We start from the raw sequence: 26,846 nt of genomic DNA, 5'->3' as shown, positions 1-26,846 counted from the left end.
GGGCGTTGTATTTTTTACAGCACTGTTTCTATTTCAGCCGTATGTGATAGAAATCGAGCTATTTTTGCATCACAGCATGCGAAATAAAACACGTGTTGTAAACAAAAATTGAAGGCTGAACTCAATTCAGGATCTTGGAAATGTTTTTGCATGGTAAAGTTTTCAATATGTGCCTCAAATGTCAAAATTTCTATCACTTTTTCCCAACACCAATGAACTTGCTCTAAAACGTTTAGCGAGTGATGAGGGAGTGAAAAAGAGATGAACAGCAGTAATAGTATGAATAAAAATGTTCTTGATAGTCATAGGAAGCATTGGAAATAAAATGTCAGATTTAAGACGTTTGTGGTCACGGAAAGGTGTGTTTTTAATAATCGCGAAGAAAATTTTCGATTGAAATAAGTAAAAAGAAAATTCACTACATTAGATACGATAATCATTAGAAAACCCGATGGACATCTTTCAACTGAATGGTACAGAAAACCCATAGCTTCTGGCAGAATATTGAATAATTTGTCTCAACATAGTCTCAGAATGAAGATCAATTTTGCCTATTTACAATTTTGTACAACGAGTAAAGAGTCTAAGTAAACACCTTAACAATCAACAAATAAAACAGATGGTCCTAGAAAAACTTAAACAAATCAACTATACCCAGCAACGTTGATAAATCGAATTTTCCAAATATTTCAAGTAGCCTCCTCTTGGAGAATTGGATCAAAATGTAATAACACCGTAGGAAACTTTTTTACAAAAGTTAAAGATCCGTAAAACATAATGCTACAACATAACATCATCTACAAAATTCTCTGCCAATCTTGTCCGAGGTGAAACGTATGCCAAATTTAACAACTCTTGAAGAAACGTATACCAGCTCACAAATCAAATCAAACGAAATTGGATAGCATGCTTTAAACACGTTTTGAATACACTAGCCAAGAAGTCAAAGCTCTCTAGCCGATAACTTCCCGAGCAACCAATAGTCGCGTATTTTCTAGCACATGGGACTCATAAGTTCACATTTGGCTGAAAAAGGCATTTTTTGCGACTTCTAGGTACCTACAATTCCGTAAAAGTTACTCTGGAACTTTCAGCGCCTTTTGAAAGGTAGAAATACTGAATACGGAACCTCTAAGCGCTTTTTATGCGACATTGCTCAAGAAGAGTCCGAACATTCGCTAAGCACTTCCAATTGAACTGTTAAAGAACTTTCAAAGTATCGGAAAGATCTTGTTTGGAACTTTTAAGAGAAATGTCAGAAATTTCTGTCAAATATCTATCAAAATTTTTGTTGATTGTTTTCATGAGAGAAATTCTGGAAAACATCAACCATTAACTTCTCTGTGCAATAACGAAGAACGAAAACAAACAGTTTTTACTTTTTACTTTTTTATACATCAATTTGCGCGATCAGGATGGAGCAGGCGGAAAGTTTTTTTAAATTCGCCAGTGGTGGTCATAGCATAAATCGCTGAAAGCTAGATCAAACATTTCCTAAGGTTTTGCTTAACCTTCCCATGCCGTTCGGGTCAATATGACCCGAAGCGCACATTTAGAATCTCTTTATCATCATTCCAATATACTGAAGAACTAGGAATTTTGACAGACCAAGTATGTTCTATGAAAATAATGATCAAATTAACGTCAAAAAACTAAAATTTGAGTTTTGAAAATCGGTTCATGGGGAAATGAAATACAGCTAAGCAAAGCAAAAATTGGATATCGTTTTTTTAAAGTTAGATTTTTTTTCTACTGGAAGATCTAAGATAGCGGTCAAAACTTTCATTGAACCCCAACATATCTATACATTGTCGGATAGATGGATTCTTGACGATTTCAAACATCAATGAAACACTTAAATACAGAAAAGCTGTCAAAAGTTATGAGCATTTTAAAAATAAAGTTGATTTTTCGGACTTTTAACTTTCTGAACCAGTTTCCAATAACTTGGTAATACATATCGACTTTATTTTAAAATTTTGAGTAATAAGAACAAATTACCTACACAATGAATATAATATCATCAAAATCGGTTAACATTTACAGCCAGGAGAACGAAAACAAACTACAACTCAAATTTCCCCGAAACGGATATTTTGCGAACGGCATGGGAAGGTTAAATACCTCATAAAACAACAGTAAATGTATTATATATGAGTTAAGTTTTCATTGATCAGGGAATTCTTTTTAAAAAGAAAAGAACTCGACTGCACGACTTGGAGATTAAACTAGAACTAACTTTATTCCTATTCTCTACACAATTTAGAACCTCAATCTAATGCGCACTATTGTTGGGATTCCGGGAAGTCAGATCTGATGGGAACAGAGATGTTGTTGAAATTGTCACGTTGCTCGGTATCGTGCTATGCTGGAACGGTGGGATCATAATTGTTGATGTTGGGTCCTCGGCTGTGGCTGGGTTGCTAACTTATATATTATATGTATTATATATGTAACTGGATTGAACACTATGAGCTTGTGGAATATATGCCAGCAGTTGTTTTAATTTTTGATATGTTTATTTGAAACATTTATTTGCCCCGTGTAAATAAAACATTGAATTGATTCTGTACGACACCCTCGTTTCAAAATTCATTCAATCAAAACTTTGCTGTTACAAATTTGAGAAAATGAACTTGAAAATTATTCGAGTAGTGTCTTATTTCACATAAATTTGGTATAAGACATCCTTCCCTGTTTTACAAAGTGACATAGGTTATTCAAAACAATAAATCATCTATTACGTCAAATGTTCAAGTTTAACGAATTACAGAAAAAATGTAACAATTGTAAAAACCATCCTTGGTTTCAAAAACTCGTAAACCAGTTTCATGACTATGGTTGCCAGAATTTGTTTCACTACCATCCGGGCCTAGCAATTCCGGGCATTTTTTCAAAAAAAACCTGGCAAAATCCGGGCATGGATTTCAATTTTTCAAATCCAAAAACCGGGCAAAATTTAGGTGTTATTATATATTAAAGCAAAGAAAAAATGCAAAAAAAAAACGAAATTAATATTTTATGTAATTGCAGACTTCCAACAACTTTTTGGAACACTTAAATATTTAAAGGTTTATAAAAGTATATCAGCGAAATTATTTGAAAAAACCGTTGAAAATTTCAATACCGATAATCGGTTTTGCTGAAACGTACTCAAAAACTTTTAATTTTTTTTTGGTTTCTTTGTGAAAATTGTTAAAAAATCCGGGCAATATCCGGACTTTTTTCACGATATCCGGGCAATCGGGCCGGACCGGACTTTCTCGAAATTTGGATCAAATATCCGGGCAAACCCGGATAAAACCGGGCAATCTGGCAAGCTTATTCATGACTGACCATTAACAGGTGATATAAGAGGAACGAATATTTATACATGAAATGATCATTTTTTTGCAAATTTACTAATGTGCACAGATATGTTTTGTTATGATTTGTGTCATTATCGATTTAAAAGCGGTGATTTGAACATCTTTGTGATATTTTGCTGTGCGAATTTCAAGATTCTTTCCTCCTGGGATCCTATATCGGAAATTCCGTCTGCTGTACAGCTGTAATTCGATTTGTTTGGGATTTGAAACATAAATTTATACACTTTCAACTTATCAACTAGTCTATCGTAGTTTTGAATCATGAACGATGAACTCAATACTTGAATCCTTAAAAAAGAAAAATGGACAACATTGTAAAAAAAGCCATGTGAAAAAAGCTATGTAAATTAAAATAATGGTCTCCCGGCTCCGTTAAACTAATTTGTATGAGCCGTTTCAAATAAACAAATTGTCAAAAAAAAAAAAAAAAATTATCAACTTACCGGAGGAATAGAAGATTCAATTTTTTCTCGAATTCTGCTAAAATGTGTCGCACTGGCAAACGATCGAGTTCGGTGTTGGCTGATTCCTCGCAAGAACGGGCAGCCAAAATTAATGTTCCATCTGTCTAATTGGTTCTTCTTGAATTTTTCATTAGCCGTTCCATCGGATGCTAAGTTGAAATTAAATTCTTGATAACATGTTCCTAAATCTCCTTCTTGCATCCTGATTTGGGGGGAGCAGGGGAGGGGGCTAGGGTCTAGCGGGTATAAAAAAAGCACCATTTTCACGATTTTTTTCTAGAGCTATTTTTTGCATTATACATTATGCATTATGCATTATACAAAGCATTGTTAAAAGAACATTTAGTAATCTTTACGTAGAAAAATATTGAAAAATGAGCCGGTGACGGAGCACTTTCGAGGATGCCTTTCAGAAAACAGGATTTGCGGTGGACACTGTATCTCAGCACAGAATCATCTGAAGTCAAAAAATCAGAGCAAAGTATTTTTAATAGATGTTTTTCTGGACCCCAACGTTTTTATTTAACTTAAAAAAAATTTTATGAAATTTTTGAGGCTGTTTGAAGTAAAAACTACGATTTTTCACGAACAAATCCGCCATTTTTCATCTGTAAAATCTCCCCAAAGTAAAAAAAACAAAAAAGAAAAACGTTGGGGTCTGGTATTTTATATGTAGAAAATATGTTCCAAATTTGAAAAGAATCGGATAAGTAGTTTTCAAATGACGATGTCCACGGACTTTCAAAATGTGCTCTCGAGAAAAACGCGTTTGAAGTTTCTGCTCTTGCTTTCTTGCAGTATTAGATAGGAGGAGATAAACGCCTATAATTTCTTCAGTTTTTCTTCGATTGACTTGAAAATTTGACACAACATTCTTGAAATGTTTTTCAATAAGAAAATAAAAAAATACAAAAATCGATTTTTTGAAAGTGTTAGACCCTACCACCCCCTTAACTTACCGGTGTAGCGAATTTCCTTGAATTTTGATGTATGCTAGGGAAATCCGTTCTGCTGGCGAACGATCGGGGTCAGGGTTGATTGGAAACAGCCAGTTGCAACAAAATGTTCCATTAACAGTGGGAAAGAATAACAATTCACCCATAGTGCAAAATGATTGGCGTGAACAATGTAAACAAAAATCTTGTTTGGGAAAAGTGAAGTTTGTTTTCAATGTATTAGTGAGAGGTGCAATCGTCGAATGCAAAGCTTGGATCCCATCTCGATGGATGGCAGCACCATATGCATTGTGTTGTTGTCTCCGAAGATTCGTTCGTGAAATAATATGCCCGATCATCTTGATAGTTAGGGATCTTTGACACTACGGAAACCAATAGGGAAGTGTTGCCAATATGGCGGATGGATAATCCAATCATCAATATTAATCACAGATAAAAATATCAATCACTATTGTAACCTGACCTTTTAACATCACTTGACGTAAATAAATATGATTACGATATCAGTTTTCCGATACAAATTTGCGTTCATTATTTCAATATTACAACATAAATTAAGGCGTATTTACAGCACATCTATTTTGCTTTTGTTTATGCAATCTAAGCAGGGCTGCATATTATTTACATTAATTCTGATGTGTCCTGATAAATGATGATTTTTGTCTTCGTGGTTTCCTGTTTTTTTTTTTTCAAACCCACCTGGCACTTCTGCCCACCAGTCACTCATCATCATACAATACAACTATGAAAAATCACCTATAAGGGTATATACGGACGATGATAGTATTGGCGAAAAATTGGCCTCAGCCATAACCTCAAATTTTGATTTGATGGTGGCCTCTCGAATGATGCTAGGTGCGTTACTAAAATCAGTATTGGCTTGTTTTAATCTAATTTTAAAAATTCATTAAATTTTTTAACTATCAACAGCTGAACGTTTGATTACAGTACGGAGCGTTCCTGAATGGATGGAAATAAGCCAAATTTTGCAAATGAATTTTCAAGGTGAACTCAAAACATCTGAAATATATACATATTTTCATGTACTGTTTGGTAGATTAAAAAAGAGTTGTTTCTAACTTCTAAACGAATGCAAAATCATTCACTACTACGAACAAATAAATAAGTGGCCCGTCTTTGTTGACTTTGAAAATAATCGCCTACATACTGTGATTATTTTAAACATATCCACATAACTCGCTACATCGTTTAAGTGTGCGATACAGACAGTTGTTATTTCATTCAGATAAATGATGCCCTTAATTACACAATCAAATAGAAAACTACGGGAAAGTTGCAAATTCTCAGTACTAATAAAAAGGTTTTTCAGTAACAATGAAATTAAAATGATCATTTCCCAACTATCAATGCACTTGGCATCCCTGAACATCTAAAAAAAATCAAAACACGAACATCTGTGTATCGCTTTTCCACAGGGCGAATTTTTCGAATTTGGTACCGGAAATCCGCGTTTATCGTGCGCCCTTTTCCAAAATCAATTCTGTTATTCCATGGTTTGAGTTTAGGGCTAAGGCCTATTGCTAAGGTGGTTTCGTGTAGAACTGTCAATATATCCTCATAAAGCATGGATCATCCAAAATCTGAACGCACTGTTTATTATACCATAGCTCTCCTAGTTGTCGGATCTGGAATGTTTTCACAGTACTTTGTTCGAAATTGTTTCTTCTATCAGTGCTGAAAATTTCATAACGATTCGTTTTGTTCCAATAAAGTTACACGTAATGGAAACCGCGAAGCGAAAATAAATTTTGGACACCCACGTCAAAAACCCGACGTGGTCTGGTTCAAAAATCGCGAAATCCAATTTTGGGCGGCTTCCTGGCCAAAAATTTTACAAAGACACTGGTCGGGGTGATGTTCCCGCCAAGTTCAAATTAGTTTTTGCCGATAAGTTGGCAAGAAAGTGTTTGATCTGGCAAGGTATTTGCAGCTGCGGACGAAAAACCCCGGTTTTTGTGAAAAACAAGACCATGGACTCCGAAATTTACGAGGAGGAGTGCCTTAAAAAAAATGTTTTTTTCTTCTTACATCAGATCTCACAAAAGACCAGTAAAGTTTTCGCCAGGTTTGGCAAGCTGCCACTACAGCTAGGAGGTTCTACAGTGGTATTGGGCCAACGCACAGTGGTCCAAAATGCGAAAAACGTGATCGTTGCTTATAACTTTTTTAGGTCACATTTTAGCATATTGGTGTCTTCGGAGAAGTTTGTCAGTAAAATCAGCTCTATAATAAAAAACTATTATTTTTCTGATTAATCCCCCTACAAGTGAGATAAAATTTCTAACTTCTCTGTTCTAGGTTTTAGCTCTTTGATGTCTTCGACAAACTTGTTGAAAATCAAATTTTCTACAACTTTGTCTCAGATGCCAAGTTTCTAAAAAAAATATTATTCGAGATATCGGCCAAATACGAAATTTAACCTCCAAAAATCAGTTTTTTAATAATAACTTTTTTCAGTAAATTTTAAGTTTAATAAAATGTTCCACAAAGTTGTTTGTCTTACTAAAATACACTACTTTGTTGAACATTTCAAGTTTGTAAAATGTGATACTGCAGAGCTATGTTAAAAAGATTACCGAAAATAGGGCTTTTTCACGCCTTATTTTACAAACACCGGGCAACATCGGGCAGCCCGCTTTAGATGCAAAATAAAGTCGAAGATTTCGTCTACAAGATGCAGGTACAATCGTCAGTATCCACCAGTATCCAAGCGAGATACATCAATTTTACTATTCCATGTTTGCATTAAAAACAACGATTTCTATGAAAGCACCTACAGTGCATTCTACTAGGTACGTGTGTTTTCTTCTAGCTTTTCCCTGCGCGATGTCAGAAGCAAAGGTTTGGAAGCGCATTTTTATTATTAGCATCTCCAGCTTGTAGAGGATATCTATTTTAATTGAACAAACAATAACCTGTACTAATAATACAAATGCGCTTCCAAACCTTTGCTTCTGACATCGCGCAGGGAAAAGCTAGAAGAAAACACACGTACCTAGTAGAATGCACTGTAGGTGCTTTCATAGAAATCGTTGTTTTTAATGCAAACATGGAATAGTAAAATTGATGTATCTCGCTTGGATACTAGTGGATACTGACGATTGTACCTGCATCTTGTAGACGAAATCTTCGACTTTATTTTGCATCTAAAGCGGGCTGCCCGATGTTGCCCGGTGTTTGTAAAATAAGGCGTGAAAAAGCCCTATTTTCGGTAATCTTTTTAACATAGCTCTGCAGTATCACATTTTACAAACTTGAAATGTTCAACAAAGTAGTGTATTTTAGTAAGACAAACAACTTTGTGGAACATTTTATTAAACTTAAAATTTACTGAAAAAAGTTATTATTAAAAAACTGATTTTTGGAGGTTAAATTTCGTATTTGGCCGATATCTCGAATAATATTTTTTTTAGAAACTTGGCATCTGAGACAAAGTTGTAGAAAATTTGATTTTCAACAAGTTTGTCGAAGACATCAAAGAGCTAAAACCTAGAACAGAGAAGTTAGAAATTTTATCTCACTTGTAGGGGGATTAATCAGAAAAATAATAGTTTTTTATTATAGAGCTAATTTTACTGACAAACTTCTCCGAAGACACCAATATGCTAAAATGTGACCTAAAAAAGTTATAAGCAACGATCACGTTTTTCGCATTTTGGACCACTGTGCAACGGGTGGATTTTGTCGGAAAAGACATCAACCCACCCAACTGCCCTCAATTCCGCCCTAACGAAAAATTTTGGGCAATTGTCAAGCAGAAGATGAAGAAGAATGGTAGGACGACTCGGAAAGCAACTGAGATGAAAAGATTGTGGAACAAAATGGCCGCTGAGGTCAGTGAATAGGGTGTCCAAACTATGATAAGTGGTTTCGACGAAAAGTTCGAAATTTCATCAAATCAATAAAACCCCAACATTTTGAGTATAATAGAACCCTATCAAATGGCTAAGTTTGAACAAACAAGAACATAGGAACAGTGGCAGGACCTAGGGAATTGCATGAAGGTAAAATTTCATTTGGTTTTTAAACCAAAAATTATGGAGAAATGTTTATAATTTTTGCCCTTAAATGTACTTAAAACATTAGTAAGTATTTTTAAACTTTTTAGTGCTACAAAAAAGCAACCCCTTTCAAAATATTAAAATGAATTAAAAAAAATGATCAGTTTTCCCCCAGTTTACGATATTTGTAAAATTTCCACTGTGGCAGCTATAAGTATCTCAAAAGTATCGTGAGGATCATAAGTTGTCTTATTCTCTAAACACGAATCCCACTATCCCTTCTCCACCATAAATAATATAAGAAGAACAAAAGTTTATGCTCTGTCATTCATCACGTGTATTGGAAGTTGACTTAAAAACTTCACGTGATGTCGTTTCCTGTAACGCACTCAATCGAGAACTGCACTGATTCACAGTTGCGGAAAAAGTCGTTTGGATATGCAAAAAAAATCGAGATCTCTTCGAATCCACTGAATAGCCCCTTCCAATAAACTACACTAAATGCAATCGATTACGACGGATTGGTAGGAAAACAAATCTGGAAATAACCAGAAAAGATCATTGTTCGATCAAGTACCGAGATCCAATGATTCGAAGTTGAAATAAAACTTGTTTAAAAATTTACTATACAATCTACGCGAGATCAGAAACGTGTTTGCATGTTTCACGCAAAAACCCGTTAGTTGTTTTATTCATAAGTGGAATCGATTTAACGATCATCGAATCGGGGGATTTGGTCAATCTTTAATTGATTTGATATGCAATTTTCGTCACCTGGTCCATTAGTCTAGCGCAGGCTTAGTTATTTGAAAATATTCTTAGTCTCAGAACCAGTCAAGTATCTGAAAAAAAAAAAACGCGCTCCAAGTTGACAACCTTGTGGATCAATCAAAATCAGACATAAATTTCGCAAACCACACCCCCATTTAAGATTTGTTTTGACAAATTTGACATTCACGTGTTTCGTCATTATGCGACATCATTTTATGTCCGTGTTCATCTTTTATGACGCCATAAATAACCACCTGTTTTGTGGTTATGAGATTTTTTGAGTAGTCTTACATATGTACATGTCGGTGGCACGATTATTTAATTTATTCTTTAGGTTACGAAAGGAAAAAAAACTTTTTTTTTTACTTTAGAAGTGCATTACAAAACAGTCTGGAAGCTTTAGGATTGATGAATCAGTTTAACGGACATTTATCATTTGATGGTGTTAAAGTATCCTCTTATCCTGTTATAAAAATGTTTGATTTTTATTCCCTCCTTTGGTTTCAGTAATTAAATTTCAATATTGAAGTTAGGTTTTAACTCCGTGTGATTTTAAATTTTGCCAATTATTTCAAGCCAAAATTTTCACGTTGATTAAGTGAGTGGAATCCAGACGCAGATCAAATCTATGTCTAATGAGTTAGTCTGCTCTCTGATGTGATCCAGCCAGCCATTCATATTTCGCTTTGTAGTTATTGTTGTTGATAATCAATCGCTTGAGGGAAAAAAAACAAAACTGCCAGTGCTCGTGATCAGCCCTACTTTTACTGGATGATGATGCATCACATGTGAAACTATTTTTAATGCAAACGTCGGAACCTAAATCCAATTTGATCAGGAAACAAACAACATCTGCCTGTTTGCTTTCATTAGTAGGTATGTAAGCCTAATCAGCGAAAACAAGAGCATGTGTTTTCGATGTAGTTTTTCATCTTTTTTTTTCCTCCAGTTGTGACAAACTGCAGCGTTTTAGATTGACCGATAAGGGCTTCGATGGGATAATATTGATTCGCTAATTCCTCTCGTTTGCTGACGTTTATGGAGATGTAAGATGATTAGGAGATACGTCAGTGAATGTATACTAAAGTGGTTTACTGAATCCAAGCGGAATAAATATAAATTTTTACAACCAAGTTATAAAACTTATTTGTCCAGATTGGTTCCTTGTATGAGTCTTGAAAACACATTGAAATGAAAATTTGGAAAAACGTTCTGACCAAACGATCACTTTAACCTTCCTTTACAATTAAAAAAGAACAATCAACGGTTAGGGTCCTATAAAGTCTGTTTCACATGGAATCTGGTAGCATCTTTTCATTTACTGCAGCGCCCCTAGTTGTCACATCGCGAATCTATTGACAGTGTTTTGATCCGGATGGTTTGTTTACTTAAAGGGTGATACGGTCAAAATTGGGTCAAGGGAAAACGGTGTAAATCAGTGAAATCGTTTATTTAAAAAATCAAATTAAATCTCTTTTTCAAGTTTAAGTAGTATAAAATTCAGGAAAAATATCCAGTTAGGCATCCGCTTTTCCAAATCCGAATTGCTGGGCCTTACGATTAACCCCTGCCATCAGATTTTGTACAGCCACCTTGTCGACCTTCTTCGCCGCAGAAAGCCAGTTTGCCTTGAACGGCTGCTCGTCCTTAGCAGTTTTTTTGGTCTTCTTTAGGTTCCGCTTGACAATAGCCCAGTATTTCTCAGTTGGGCGAAGCTCTGGCGTGTTGGGAGGGTTCTTGTCCTTGGGAACCACCTGCACGTTGTTGGCGGCGTACCACTCCATGGCCTTTTTACCGTAATGGCAAGATGCCAAATCCAGCCAAAACAGTACGGAACAACCGTGTTTCTTCAGGAAAGGCTGCAGACGTTTATTCAAACACTCTTTCACGTAAATTTCTTGATTGACAGTCCCGGAAGCTATGAAAAAGCTGCTTTTCAAGCCACAGGTACAGATGGCTTGCCAAACCAGATATTTCTTCGTGAACTTTGACAGTTCAATGTGCTTGAAAATATCTGCTACCTTTCCCCTTCCTTTTGCCGTATAAACGCAGTCAAACTTCGTCAGCATCGTCGTGTACAGCCTCCGGGATCGCGCTCTGGCCGTCGTATTATGTTTATCATCGCGATTTGGGGTAACTACCTTCTTGTAAATAAGTCGATAGTCCGGCTCGTTTTTTGGCTCGATGCACGGTTGTAGACGATACATTCAGCTTATTTGCGGCATCTCGGAGAAAGAGGTTAGGGTTTCGCTTGAAACTACCGGCAACTCTCTTTGTCGTCTCAGCGGCTTCCGATTTTCGATTTCCCCCCGATCCAGGCTGTCGACAAACGTTCCCCAAACACTTTGTAACGGTTGCTTTGGCAACTTTTAGCGATTTTGCCAGCTTTGCGTGCGAGTAGCTCGGATTTTCGTGATACGCGAGCAAAATTTTGATCTTCTTTGTACGGCATTTTGACAACTGAAGAGTGAATTCCAAAATCAAAATAGGAGCAACATTCTATACACACACACTTTCAAAATTAGGGGTGTTCAGGTTTTGATCATAACTCAACGAAATTTAAATGCTTCAAGTTAAATTTTAAGCGAAATGTCAACAACTCACATTACTTGCTAAAAACATACTCCATTTATGATTTCCCAAGATTGGATTTTATTTTATAAATCAGTTGTGCAAAAATCATTAAAGTACGGTTTGGGCCGTTGTCTTCGATGTCCGTGTTTCATGGAAAGTTGTATGCAAATTGAAATAAGTTATGATTATAATATTTATAACAATTGGAAACAAATTCTCTATCGTTGAAAATGAATTCAAGAATGTCAATCGAAATAAGATAGTTATAACCCAAATTTAAGAAACTTATAGTCGAGAAATTTGAGTACGCAATTGTAACTGAAAAAGATGTAAATATCCCGTTGAGATTTGTTTGAGTTTTATTTTGATATGCTTGAGATCAGTGTCCTCAAACAGTCCCGACCAAGTAGGCCTCGCTAGCTTTTTGCAGTGCCATAACCGCCGAGCTCTGGAATCGCAGATACGTCTTGAAGTCCTGGGCAATCTCAATAGTCAGACGCTGGAAAGATGCGGATCAGCTGCTCTTCTGAAAACTCCGGATCTCACGCAGGGCAACAGTTCCAGGCCGGAAACGATGCGATTTCTTCACTGCTCCGGTAGCTGAAGCACTCTTTCCGCCAGCCTTGGTCGCCAGCTGTTTGCGTGGAGCCTTTCCTCCGGTTGATCTTCGTCTGCTTGTTACGCGGGACAAAGATGTTTACTTAACGAGGATGAAATTAAAGGCGGCGAAAAGTGCTTCTTATTATATCTTCGTGAGGAAAACTTACGGGCAATCCGTATTTAGGCTCAGTTATTTCTTCGGAAAAGATGTCCGTTAAAGAAGCTATTTTTGTGACGCGAGATCCGTTCGCGAGTTTAAATTTGCCCCCCTATAGTGTGGCAGTAAGACGTAATTCTACGTCAAAAAGTTCAATTGAAACTGATACATGGTTGCTTTGATTGGAATTTCGATCTTAACCGGCTGTTTGGATCACGGATACAGGTGCTCTAAAAGGCTTATTCTACGGTGCTAGAAAATTTTCCATTTTTCGACACTTGATTTGAGAACATGAATTATATATTTTCATATATTTGAAAACTAGATTGCCTTTTTGTTGGTAAATAAATATTGCAAAATAAATGGAGCTACAAATCTTTCACCTTTCTGGTCATAATAACTTGAGTCAGATTTACTTCATTTGTGTAGTGATTTATTATAAAAATAAAATTTAAAATGAAATTTAAAATCATTTCTTTTATTTTTTAAAATTTCAGTTCCCATGGTCTCGATGGATGGAGAAGGTCACCCGGAGATAACTTTGGCAGCAGTTGGTCTGGGCGCTCTGGTTGCATTTATCATCCTGATAACCCTCATAGCATTAATCAGTCGCCGAAAGCGGTAAGTAACTGAGAAACTTAACAAATCCTCTACAACTTTGAAAATTGTAATCCTTTTTTTTGTGGTCATAGACACATGTTGGCCAATTTGGAAAGCACCCACCCGGAAATCAACCATAACTTACCGAACCGATGCAAACGGGCGAGCACACCGGAAATCTTCACCATCTCGAGGGAAGTGCAACAGAAGCAGCAGTTGTGCCAATCGCGAAGCTGTCGAAATTCATCCTCGTTCACCATTCGGTCCGATGTGGTCACTCAAATCTAGACCCAACTACATGCATAAGTTAAAATCGAGCAATCGAGCTAGATTATTTCGAGTCGAGACTGATGGGATTTCTCTCGTAGGCCTAAGAACTGAACTCTCATGATTGGGTATGTGATTACGATTGTAATTTATAAGGCTTTTTTTAGATTATACATTTATGTAAGATAAAAAGAATGGCAAACATGATTCCACTTAAGTAACCATCAAATGGTTGATCACTAATCTTATACATTGTTACACCTACTTTGAATGTATTGGATAAAAAAAAAGAGATGATAACAAATCTGTTCGTTGTTTAATTTTGGAAAGAAAAAAAAAACAATTACCGTGACCGGCCCTAATTCTGCGCAGTCCCAAACTCTGCGCATTTTCATTTTCAAACAGAAATATTTCAAGATGTGATCAACAAAATATCCATGAAACAAACTGAAACTCTTCAGTTACTGTTTATCTTCAAAATGCTTCCAATTATTTTGAAATCGGATGAGTTGATCGCGAGAAATGAAAAAAATCAAAATAAATGTAGGAAGCAAACGTTGAAAAATGGCCGCCGTTAGCAGTCCAGCTTAAGTGTTAGGAAAACAAAAAGATCAAATGAAACAGTGTTAAACAGAATTTTCTCATTGGAAATGCCTCTACGGGGAAGATAAAATCATTCTGAACATGACTGCTAAAAAATTTGAGAAAAAAAATGGTTTTTCAAATCAAAACAATGATTTTACCAATGCGCAGAATTTGACACCATTTGTTTACTTATGTTCCTAATGCGCAGAATGAAAAGCACCGAAGTGAACTGATGTCAAAGCTGCAAGGAATTGAATGCAGGGAGTTAGGAGACTATCAATTACAGTTTTCTAATAAGTTTTATGAAGATTGTGTATCCGTAAAGTTGTTGGGAGTTTCTTAGGAATCTCTTCGAAACTATATCTTTTGTTGACAAAAGATCGTTCTCTATCGTGTTCGGGTGTTAATCGTTTTGTCCCAACTGTACAGACTGTTCCGACGTATAGAAGTAGTTCCGACAAGCCACAAAATCGCCCCAGCTGGGGGAACTACGCGAAGCTTCTCTCGGTTCACCCGCTCACTCGCACTCGTTGACTAACTTATACTGAATGATATTAAACCAAATGAAGCAGCGCGTAGTTCCCCCAGCTGGGGCGATTTCGTGGCCCGCCGGAACTGCTTCTGTATGTCGGAATAGTCTGCACTGCACACCAACGAAACAAGTTAATTTGACCAGATCCGGCGAAGAACGTGATCGGTCGATAAATATTGGGTAAGCGAGCTGCAGGAAAAAGCATCTGCAAGTAACATATAGCAAGTGTAAGAAATAGTGAAAGAATGTGTCACATAAGGTTCAAAAATCCAAGGCTCGAATTGGCCCTTTTTCATAATTTGCAATACTTTACTAAGCGTAAAACATGTTTTTAAGACTTTTTAATTAAATTCAATGTTTGTCTTACAAGTACGGAATGCTATATTGGTTTTATTTGGGTGCGCAGAATATGGGACATATGCGCAGAATTAGGAACAAATAGAAAATCGTGCGCAGAATTAGGAACAAATAGAAAATCGTGCGCAGAATAAGGGCCACTTGCATTTTTTCCAAATGTTGTAAATAATCCACATTTTCGCTCCGAAATTGAGCTCTCATTATTTTTGCCGTTAAATTTGTTAGTTAACCCAACTGTACACGAAATTTTGAGGAAATTCATAAAAAGGTTTTTTTTTTATAACTTAAAACATTTGAAAAATCCTTAAATGCGCAGAATTAGGGCCGTTCACGGTATTCTAACATCTACCGGAAACCATCGCGAGAAGGGCCATCCGGACGTACATGCCGTACTCGGCCTGCCGGAAGTAGGCTGCCCGCGGATCGATGTCGATCTCCTTGCTGATCTCGAACACCCTAGGCAGCGGATGCATCACGATCATCCGCTTCTTGGCCCGGGTCATGATGTGTGGGGTGAGAACCAGCTGCCCGCAGCACTGTTAAAAAAAAGACAAAAAAAGGGATGTTAAGAAAAAAAAAAATATATAAAATGGGTGACTCAGATTCTACCTCTTTGTATTCCTCTTCAGACGAAAAACGCTCCCGTTGTATTCTGGTCATGTACAGGACATCCGTTTCACCGATAGCCTCTTCTAGGTTAGAGTACACCTGTGAAAAAAATTCATGAGCAACTAGGTATACATTTAAAAACAACTTTTCCTCGAATTACCCTCTGAGATATTCCCTTGGACTCCACGAAGCGGGTGATTTTTTCCGGCATTCCCAGCATGGCCGGACTAACGTAGCGCAGGTTGACGTTGTACAGGGTGAGCAAACGGGCCAGCGAATGAACCGTGCGACCATGCTTCAAATCACCGACCATGGTTATTGTGAGCCCATTCACGGTACCAATTTCCTCCCGAATCGTGAAGATGTCCAGCAGGGCCTGGGTCGGATGTTCTCCGACGCCATCACCGGCATTTATCAGCGGCTTGCGGCAGTGCTGGGCAGCTCTCTGAAAATGATTCACAAGCAGTAGATTATGAGTTGAGTTAAGACACAAGAATTGAGTTGGATAAACGTACCGCAACAGCTCCCGGTTCCGGATGTCTCAGCACCACAACGTCCGAATATCCAGCCATCACCAGAATGCTGTCCTCCAGTGTTTCCCCCTTCTTAACCGATGAGCTTGTTTCATCCATGTAGATCACTCTGCCTCCAAGACGCTGCATCGCGGCGGCAAAGCTGCAACTGGTGCGAGTGCTGACTTCATAGAATACGGAAGCCATGACCTTACCCCGGAGCAGATCGTCCAAAGGTCGATCTTTGGCAACCCGACCTCTCATAGTCTGGGCCACGTTGAAGATCACATTCAGCTGTTCCTTGCTGAACATGTCCACAGTTAGTATATGCTTTCCGGTGAGGGGTCGATCTTTCGGAGCTAAAGTGGCTCCCGGCCCGTTCAAAATTGTTGGATTGTCTTTGCCGTAGTTGCTCGTCGAATCACTGCGGACCCGGGTCATTGGGGACAGGGGTCGCAGCTGAGAATCGGTAAAGCTGACACTTAGCTTATTGCTCTCCGAAGCGACTCCGTTAGACAAAAGTTTGCTGAACATATCGTTTGTGTGTCCATCAGCTTCCCACATGTCATGACCTTGTCGGGAGTTGTCCAGGGATTTCGTCAGTGCCAGAAGATCCAATCCACCATCCATGGAGGCATTGATGCTTTCGACGCTCTTCGCAACCGTCGGTTTCTTCAAAGGCCACTCGCGGACGTTTTGGCCATACCCCGGTTGAACGAGAACAACTCCGTCGACGAAGGCCGTCTCTCCTCTAAGAACCACTCTATGAACACGACCTTTAACGCGCATTCCGGCAAACGGAGTCCAACGGGCTTTCGAGTGCGCTGGACATTCTGGGATGACCCATTGCTCGTCGAAGTCTACTTCCACATAAGTGTTCGGTTGTTCCGGAAGGCTGAAGATGCGCTTAGGGTTCTTGTAGAACTTAGAAATCAGATCATCCAGTTGGAGTTTGCCTTCATTAACCGCATTCAGCAACAGAGGAAGAATCGTTTCCAATCCAGGGAATCCTGGAGGCGGCTTAGCAGATTCCTTTTCGTCCTTCGTGTGTGGAGCGTGATCCGTGGCAAAAACATCGATAACATCCATGTTATCCCAGAGGGCTTGCTGATCTTCAGGGCTGCACAAAACAGGTCTGACCTCTCCTTTACCGTGCCCAATCTTATCGAGGTCAGCTGTCGAAAGGAACAAGTGGTGTGGACAAACCTCACAGGTTAACTTGATACCTCGCTCCTTAGCGGCCTTAATAATCAGAATTTCTTCTTTCCGGGCCACGTGACAAATATGGATTGGTCGATCAACGAGCGAAGCCAACAGAATTACAGCTGCCATCGATTGACGCTCAGCATGGACGCAAAGAGGAGCTCGTTTCGGCCAGTTTGCCAAATGCTTCTGCCACACCAACATATCGTTCAGCTTCAACGTCGTGAAGGTTTCGTTCAGATACATCTTCAAAGCCGCAGCCTGAGGAGCAAGCTCGCTAATAGTGGTGAAATTTCCCGAAGAAGCTCCCACGAACAAAGCGTAATCACAACGAGCTCCCTTCTGAGCCAGCTCTTGGGCCAACTGAAATGACTGTCGATCTACAATCGGTGGAGTCGTATTGGGCATTGCGCACACCATAGTAATACCTCCAGCAAGCGCAGCTGCCGTCCCAGACTCAAAATCTTCCTTATAGGTGGCACCCGGTTCCCGCATGTGGACATGAACATCTATAAACCCAGGCAGCTTCACCATCATCCGCGAGGACATACAATCCGTGTGGGTCTTCATCGGTGGGGCCCTCCCAATACGGCTCATCGCTTCAACCAAAAGCTTCGTACACTTGACATCGGTCACCAGCGGAATCGAATAGTCTACCGCCAGGCGCCGGGTCCGATAACCATGCGTCATGAATGAACTCACCCGCCTTGCTCCACCACCCCGCATCGGCAGATTAATCACCATGTCGAATTGCTTGTTCGCCAAAAACTCCGCCAAATGACGCAATTCTCCGGCGGTGCCTCCATTCTCGTCCACCCCATTGGTCGACCCGATCGCAGAATCGAAAGTCCATTGCACGCATTCAACCTGAGAAGAAAAAAAACGAATACAAAATTAAATAAAAATAAACTTTTACAAGATAACACACTGCTGCTTACTTCACGGAACTAAAACATCCCAACCAACCACAAAAAAAAAGAGAGGAAGTTCGGAATCGGTAGGTTGATTGTGTACCTATGGGATGCAACTGAAATGGAGATGCAATTAAGATACCGAACGCTGGTACATTTCTACCGCAGCTGTTATCAGAGAAAGCGATGAGTGATGGAAGCTTCCATCGAGAAGTTGTTGCTTCCAGTCATGGTTGTAATCTTTCGGATCGATAAAATTGTCAGCAACTTTATCGACCCCAAAGTGTTGGTTAATTTTTATGAACGCTTTGAAATAACATTCTTGGGAAATCTCTTAATTTGAAAATTTGTCAACGGATTCAAGGACACACATTTTAACTTGTTATGACAGTCATGGAATGTTACAAGATATGATGTTTAAAACCTTTCAACTTGAATATTGAAAACGGGCAATATTCAAAAATTATTTGCACTATCAATTAAAAATTGAGATCTTATACACATGCCAAGTCAAAATAACAGTTCTCCTTTGATGAAAATGAAAGCAATATGTTTTCGAGTTTGTTCCTATGTCGTGATGAAAATTTTCACTGAATTTTAACTTTTTTTTTAATACATCTTATTCGAGGTGAAATAAAATGTTTAACACTTTCCCGTGTTTTATCAAGAAAAGACACGATTCATTTTATTCAAATTTTGAGGTTATCTGATAGAAGGTCCAAAATTGTTTCAGTCTCCTGGAGAAGAGTATCCCAGCTTATTTTCACATTTTTTTATAACAAACATCATCATACAAGTAAACACGTCGAGTGTGAAGAAAAACCAAAGAATCATCTTTCAATCACACGTTTAACTATCATTCGTTCCACATCACTCGCCACAAGCGGTAGTGTTTCGTTGCTCCTGGTAGTGTTCCGTAAATAGCATAGTGTGTGAAGAATTTTGCCCTGATCATCCGGATGTGTGTTCCGTTAGGGCACTCTGTTATCAGATATACCCGAAAGTGATAAAGTTTTGTGCGCGGCATCGCAGAAGACCATCATCAGCCGAAAACAAAAGGCCCCGCTGTTGTATACGATTGCCAGCCAGCAAGGTCAATCGTCATAATAGACCGATAGGAAACCACGTTGTTCGTTCGAAACCAGTTGTGTTAGAGTGGTTCGACCAACTAGGGTGGCTCGAAATATTTTTTTTTTTTGGTTTTTATACTTTTTTCCAAAAAAGTTTTTTTTTCTTTTTGGTTTTATTTATATCTTTTATTTATATTTTCCTTTTCTTTTGTTCCTACTATATTTTATATTAGTTTTTTTTATTCTTTTTTCTCAAACAAAATTTTGTTTGAGTTTTTTTTATAAAGGTTTTGACTCTCCACTCTTGCCCGTTATGTCGGAAAGCAACCGACTAACGGATGACGGCGACGAGGAAGGCATGCATCCTCCTTTTAGAGAGGACGATCTCTCCGAAGAATATCTTTTGGAACAACAGTCTTCCCAAAATATCATCATTCAACCGATGTACCTCTCGGACACGGAAGATACTCCTTCCCCCCTCCCACAGACCCCTTACCCTCAAGTTCCCTTTGTGTTTGGCAACTCCCCACCATCACCAGCCCCTCAAGAAGTTAACGAGCTGCCTAAACCGCCCCCTCGCCGTCGGGTTTACCAACCTGAATCGACGGGGCCCTGGGTAGTTTATATCCGGTCCAAAATGAACGGGAAATCACCTAATGTGATTTCCATCGCCCGAGACCTCGACAGATCTTACCCTTCCGTAATCAGCTACCAGCCGATGAGACCGCACAAGATGCGCATTGTTGTTGGTAGCCTGAAGGAAGCAAATGCCATTGCTTGTGACCCGAAGTTTACGATCGAATACCGCGTATACGTTCCCGCTCGTGACGTGGAAATCGACGGAGTGGTAACCGAAGAGGGTTTGACCGTCGATGATCTTGTGAACTCCGGGGTTGGCCGATTCAAAGACCCTGGTCTTCCCACGGTCAAGGTGCTGGACGCGCGTCAGTTGAAATCAGCATCAGGCGAGGGGGAAGAACGAACATTTTCCCTGTCGAACTCCTATCGCGTTACCTTTTCCGGCACTGCACTTCCTGATTACGTTGCGATCGGGAAGGTTCGTCTACCTGTGAGACTTTATGTGCCTTCGGTCATGTTCTGCCAGAATTGCTAGCAGTTGGATCATACGGCCGCTTACTGTTGCAATCAGGCACGCTGCTCTAAGTGCGGGGAGAAGCATGCGGAAGCTTCGTGTGAAATACAAGCAGTAAGCAAGTGTTTGTATTGCACAGGCGAGGAATCTCATGCTCTCTCGGCGTGTCCGAAGTACATATCGCGCCGGGAAAAAATCAAGACTTCTTTGAAAACTCGCTCTAAAAAATCATATAGAGACATGCTGATGAAGTCTTTGCCAATCGTCTCAGAGAACCAGTTTGGCCTTCTAAGCGACTATGAATCCGAAGGGGAGGATCCATGCGAAGGAACATCAGCTGGGCCATTTGTTAAAAAAAATGTTTCACAGGCTCCAAAAAGGAAACGCACAACTAACACACAACCCAGATTAGCTGCCAGCAAAGTTAATAAAACTAAAAATCCTCAAAGTGGGAATAGTAATTCTACCCCTCCTATTCAGAAACCTCCGGGTTTAAATCCCTCCCCGAAGGACTTCCCCCCACTTTCGAGGAAGTCAAAACCCCAGACTTCCCTTCAGAATTCAGGACCATCAGTAACTAACAAGGATGTAACAATTCCCAGAGAAACTGCATCTGATCCATCGTCGAACAGTTTGCCCAGCTTTTCGTCTGATGGTAAGATGAAATTTTCGGAAATTGTTTCGTTCATCTTGGACTTTTTCAGTGTACCAGCAGGTTGGAGGACTATGATTAATATGTTTGTACCTCTTTTGAGAGAAGTCTTGAAAAAGAAAGCTTGTACTATGACCCTCATCGCAGAAGCAATTTCTTTTGATGAATAACTCGTCCACTGAGGTAAGAGAAATTGTTTCTGTATTGCAATGGAACTGCAGAAGTATTTTACCAAAATTAGACTCCTTTAAAGTATTGGTACACAATTTGAATTGTGATGTGTTCGCCTTATGCGAAACTTGGCTCTCTCCAAACACTGATTTCAACTTCCATAGCCACAATATTATTCGCCTGGATCGAGATGGGCAAAGAGGGGGTGGTGTTCTTTTGGGGATCAAGAAATGCCACTCTTTCTATCGTATTCCATTACAACCATCTCCGGGTATTGAAGTCGTCAGTTGCCAAGCTAGAATTAAAGGCCAAGACCTTTGCCTAGCCTCGGTATATATTCCGCCAAATTCAAGCGTGAACCGGAACCAATTGGCGAATATTATTTCACTTCTCCCAGAACCCCGGTTAGTTCTGGGAGATTTCAATTCCCATGGCGTGGGCTGGGGTAGCTCACGTGATGATGATCGTGCTAACATTATTTATGAGCTGTGCGACGACTTCAACATGACTGTCTTAAACAATGGGGAAGTGACTCGAATTAATGGATCCCAATCACAGCATAGTATTTTAGACCTTTCTTTAGCTTCTTCCTCTCTGAGCTTGGATTGTACGTGGAAGGTAATCCAAGACCCTCAGGGAAGCGATCATCTGCCTATCAATATTTCTATCACCAGTGGTCGTAGTCCACCTGAAGAGATCAATATTCCTTATGACCTCACAAAGAATATAGATTGGAAAAAGTATGCATCAGGTGTCATTGAAGCCATCGACTCAACGGAAGAACTGCCTCCGGAGGCAGAGTACAGTTTTATGTCCGGAACAATTGTGGACTGTGCAATCGGGGCACAGGTCAGACGGAATGACAATTCGACGATACAAAAACGACCTCCCACTCCATGGTGGGATGGAGACTGCTCACGTGCGCGAGGAGAAAAGTGCAAGGCGTTTGTTGAGTTTCGCAGAACTGGATTGCCAGAGAAGTTCCAACGTTACTTGTCCTTGGAACGCAAGTTTAAGAACTTGATCAGGGGCAAGAAACGTGGGTACTGGAGGCGATTCGTGGATGGGTTATCTCGAGAAACGTCTCTGCACACGCTTTGGAAAACAGCTCGAAACATGCGAAATTACACACCTTCGAACGAAAGTGAAGAAAGCTCGAGTCGTTGGCTGACACAGTTCGCGAAAAAGGTCTGTCCGGACGCAGTACCAGCTCAGAAAAACTATCGGGATACAGAGAATAGTTCCGAAACGGAGGATCAATTCTCGATGGTCGAACTTTCACTTGCGCTCTGGTCATGTAACAATTCAGCTCCCGGACTGGACAGAATCAAATTCAACTTGTTGAAGAATCTGCCAGATACCGCTAAAAAACGCTTGTTGAATTTATTCAATAAGTGTTTAGAGATGAACATTGTGCCGCATGAATGGAGACAGGTGAAAGTTATCGCCATCCAAAAACCGGGAAAACCAGTTTCTGATTACAATTCGTATAGGCCGATCGCAATGCTCTCGTGTCTCCGGAAACTGCTCGAAAAAATGATTCTCTTTCGGCTGGATAAATGGGTTGAATCAAACAATCTCTTGTCAAGTACACAATATGGATTTCGTAGAGGCAAGGGTACGAACGACTGTCTAGCATTACTTTCATCAGACATTCAATTGGCGTTTGCCCAAAAAGAGCAGATGGGGGCAGTATTTCTGGACATCAAAGGGGCATTCGATTCGGTGTCCATAGAAGTGCTATCTAGTCAACTTAACTCTTGCGGACTTTCACCAATTTTGAATAATTTTCTTTATAACCTGTTGTCTGAAAAAATCATGCATTTTAGTCATGGAGAAACCAAAGTTGAACGAATTAGTTACATGGGTCTACCCCAAGGCTCGTGTTTAAGCCCCCTGCTATACAACTTTTATGTCCGAGAGATCGATGCTTGTATGGCACAAAATTGCACGCTAAGACAGCTTGCGGATGACTGTGTTGTTCATATCACAGGTAAAAAAGGCACTCAAATTAAACCTCCGTTACAAGAAACTCTAAATAATTTATCACATTGGGCCAGGAATCTAGGCATCGAGTTTTCGCCTAGTAAAACCGAGTTAGTAGTTTTTTCAAGGAAGCATTCCCCTCCTCAAATAGAGCTCCTTATGATGGGTAGAACTCTAACTCAATCTCTTAGTTTTAAATATTTGGGTGTCTGGTTCGACTCTAAATGCCTCTGGGGAAAACATATTAGGTACTTGACACCAAAATGCCAAAAGAGAATCAATTTTCTTCGAACGATTACTGGAACCTGGTGGGGTGCTCATCCACAGGACCTCATCAGGTTATACCAAACAACGATACTGTCGGTCATAGAATACGGAAGCTTTTGCTTTGGGTCCGCCGCGAAAACCCATTTGATTAAACTAGAACGAATACAGTATCGTTGTTTGCGTATTGCCATGGGTTGTATGCAATCAACACATACGATGTGTCTCGAAGTACTGGCGGGAATAATGCCGTTGAAAAATCGGTTCTTCGATTTATCGCTACGTTTCCTAATTCGAAGTGTAACTATGAATCCTTTGGTGATAGAAAATTTGGAAAGGCTTATGAATATTAATCCGCATGTAAAATATGTAAACAATTATAAAACTTTTAGACAGTTAGAAATAAACCCTTCTTTGTTAAATTCGGACACGAGTCACTTCTACCCGATCAGTAGTTCCTTAATAAAATTCGATCTGTCCATGACCGCTGACATCCGTGGAATACCAGATCACGTCCGACCCAACGTCATTCCTTCAATCTTTGCATCAAAAGTACGTGAAATTGACCCTACAAAAATGTTCTTTACTGATGGTTCCAGAATCGACGGCGCGACTGGTTTCGCAGTGTACAATGAGCGCTTTGAAGCTTCGTTCAAGCTTCGAGAGCCATGCTCCGTTTACGTTGCTGAATTAGCCGCAATTTATTGTAGCTTGGAACACATTCGCACACTGCCCGTAGACCACTATTTCATCTATTCGGATAGTCTCAGCTCCGTTGAGGCGATTCGATCGATGAAACTGATGAAGCGCTCTTCCCATTTTTTGCTGGAAATTTCAGGGATATTGGGCGCTTTGATCGAAAATTCGTACAGGATTACCTTAGCTTGGATCCCGTCTCATTGTCTTATTCAAGGCAATGAGAATGCGGACTCATTGGCTAAGGTGGGCGCGTTACAAGGTGAAATTTTTGAGAGGATAATAACTTACAATGAATATTTTTCAATACCTCGCACTTTAGCGATTAACGCTTGGCAGTCTAGCTGGGATAATGGCACAAAGGGACGTTGGTTCCATACGATTATCCCTAAGGTTCCGACGAAGGCATGGTTTAAGCATTTTAACATGAGTCGCGATTTCATTCGCGTGGTTTCTCGGCTCATGTCAAATCACTGCCGGCTTGACGCGCATTTGTTTCGTATACAACTAGTTACAAGCAATGTTTGTGTTTGTGGGGATGGCTACCACGACATTGATCATGTTGTGTGGACGTGTGAACGGTTTGATCGATCGAGGGCTTGGCTACTGGATACCCTTAGGGCCCGAAGTAAACTACCTGGTGTTCCAATTCGAGACATCTTGGCAAACTTAGATCTTGAATATTTGTACCCTATATACAAATATCTTAAAATGTCTGACTTGGTCGTTTAGTCCTCTTCCCCTCTGTCTTTACTCTATCTAATGCTCTTTTCGTCTATTCATTAGAACAACCTCTCGTCCGACCGGTTCGATAACACCGGAAAGAAGGCTGGCCAGGAAGACAATACCTGAGGTAGCTAACGAAACCACGCTACAGGAAGCCACCACCAACCCAAGACGGAAATCTGTACTCGAGAGTGACCCTACACAATCCTCTTTCCTTTCCTCTAGTTAAACTAATTAACAGTTGAGTAGCCGCGACGATTACGGCCCCCCTCTTACTAACATCACACAAAAGTGAAATCAATACTCGGCACAAAAAAACTTTATGAGTTAAATGCCTTAATAAAACTACTTGTTAAAAAAAAAAAAAAACGTTTAACTATCGATAGCTTAAGTCTGTTCGATCGAAGTCATCTTTTAAAGTGTACTCGAGTGCCTTTAGGTATACCCCACAAATGCTCGTAGTCTTGCAAACTTATTTTGCAGAATCAATGACTTAAAAACGTACTACACTTCGAAAATATGTTGAGCAGATAACCAAACACTCAACAAAGATTACCTAAAGACTCCTCTATGACCTCCTTGGACAAATAGTCTCCTAAAACAGTTGAAACATCTTCGATCGAAATGGCTACGACTGTTTAGTAGCTCCTGCTGCCCGTTTATCAAAACAAAATTGAACGATGCTACCAGAAGATATCCAATCTCAATCGTCTTTGCTATCGTCGCTATTTAGATCGCACTTCTTCGTCGTAATCCAAAAACGTTTTGGAAGTTCGTTAACACCAGAAAGGAGTCTGATCTACCTGCAGTGCATCATTTTGGAGGCAGAATTGCCAAATCTTCTGTCGAGAATGTAACCTATTGCCAATCACTTTTCCAGTGTTTTTTCGATCCAACTGTTAAGCACAGATCAATTAAATGCAGCGGTCACACTATTACTTGACGTCTTCGCTATTACCGAAAAAATGGTTCTTGATACTATCAGCAATTTGAAGTTTTCTACCTCAACCGGAAAAGATGGCATACCTTCGTGCGTTTTGAAAACGTACAGGTGAAGTCACATATTCAACCAGTCCTTCGAACAACAAAAATTACCTGCCACCTGGAAGCGATCATTCGTGAGTCCTGTCTTTAAAAAAGGTAAGAAACAGGATGTGCGAAATAATCAAGGTATCACGTCTCGCTAGCTGCCTGCTCAAGGTTTTAAAAGAAGATCGCCAACGATGTAATGTTTTCATCGTGCCGCAGGTGGATTTCTGAAAACCAGCATGGTTTTTTTTCCCAAAAGATCATTAACCTCAAACCTGGCAGTTTTCACATCATTCTGTTTATCCAACATTGATGGCGGCCAGCAAGATATCATAGATACTGATATTACTGCCGCGTTTGATTCAGCGAATCAAGTAGGACTGTGTGAATGAATCAAAAGCTACCTAACCTTCTTGTGCGATGTGGAGTACTCCTGCTGAGCAAAGAATTTACTGATCCTGTCTGCCTACGAGCTCTATACTTGAAACAGGTAAATTGGTGGCTTTCGGTGCCTCAAAAAATAAATCAAAAGCGTCAATCATGTTCCGGTAGCAAATTGTTGTGAAATCAGGTGTAACCCATTTTATTGTCCCTGTAGGGCATAAAAGTAAGCGTGATTTACGTACTGCTGCTTCTTAGTTGGACGAGTGGCCCTTTTGGTGCGTGGAAGT

General features: G+C 39.6%; 2 protein-coding genes across 2 annotated transcripts in view; one reads left to right on the top strand and one right to left on the bottom strand.

The window, feature by feature from the left end:
- LOC129748913 (uncharacterized) overlaps window positions 1–14,072 on the top strand; it is a 42,932-nt gene extending 28,860 nt beyond the window's left edge. Inside the window, exons 2-3 of the mRNA XM_055743719.1 lie at window positions 13,410–13,533; window positions 13,605–14,072. Coding sequence (XP_055599694.1) covers window positions 13,410–13,533; window positions 13,605–13,800 — 320 coding nt within the window. The 3' untranslated portion in view covers window positions 13,801–14,072. The remainder of the gene's footprint in view (window positions 1–13,409; window positions 13,534–13,604) is intronic.
- Window positions 14,073–14,974: 902 nt separating this feature from the next.
- Window positions 14,975–26,846, bottom strand: part of LOC129748897 (CAD protein) — a 58,611-nt gene continuing 46,739 nt past the window's right edge. Inside the window, exons 5-8 of the mRNA XM_055743685.1 lie at window positions 16,378–18,444; window positions 16,023–16,307; window positions 15,863–15,961; window positions 14,975–15,789 (exon numbers count right to left, since the gene is read on the bottom strand). Coding sequence (XP_055599660.1) covers window positions 15,592–15,789; window positions 15,863–15,961; window positions 16,023–16,307; window positions 16,378–18,444 — 2,649 coding nt within the window. The 3' untranslated portion in view covers window positions 14,975–15,591. The remainder of the gene's footprint in view (window positions 15,790–15,862; window positions 15,962–16,022; window positions 16,308–16,377; window positions 18,445–26,846) is intronic.

Source organism: Uranotaenia lowii, chromosome 1 (genome assembly GCF_029784155.1).
Source record: "Uranotaenia lowii strain MFRU-FL chromosome 1, ASM2978415v1, whole genome shotgun sequence".
In the NCBI taxonomy this organism is placed as follows: Eukaryota; Metazoa; Arthropoda; class Insecta; order Diptera; family Culicidae; genus Uranotaenia; species Uranotaenia lowii.
The sequence above is the reverse complement of the archived record's forward strand: the minus strand, read 5'-3'. Positions and strand labels throughout refer to the sequence as shown.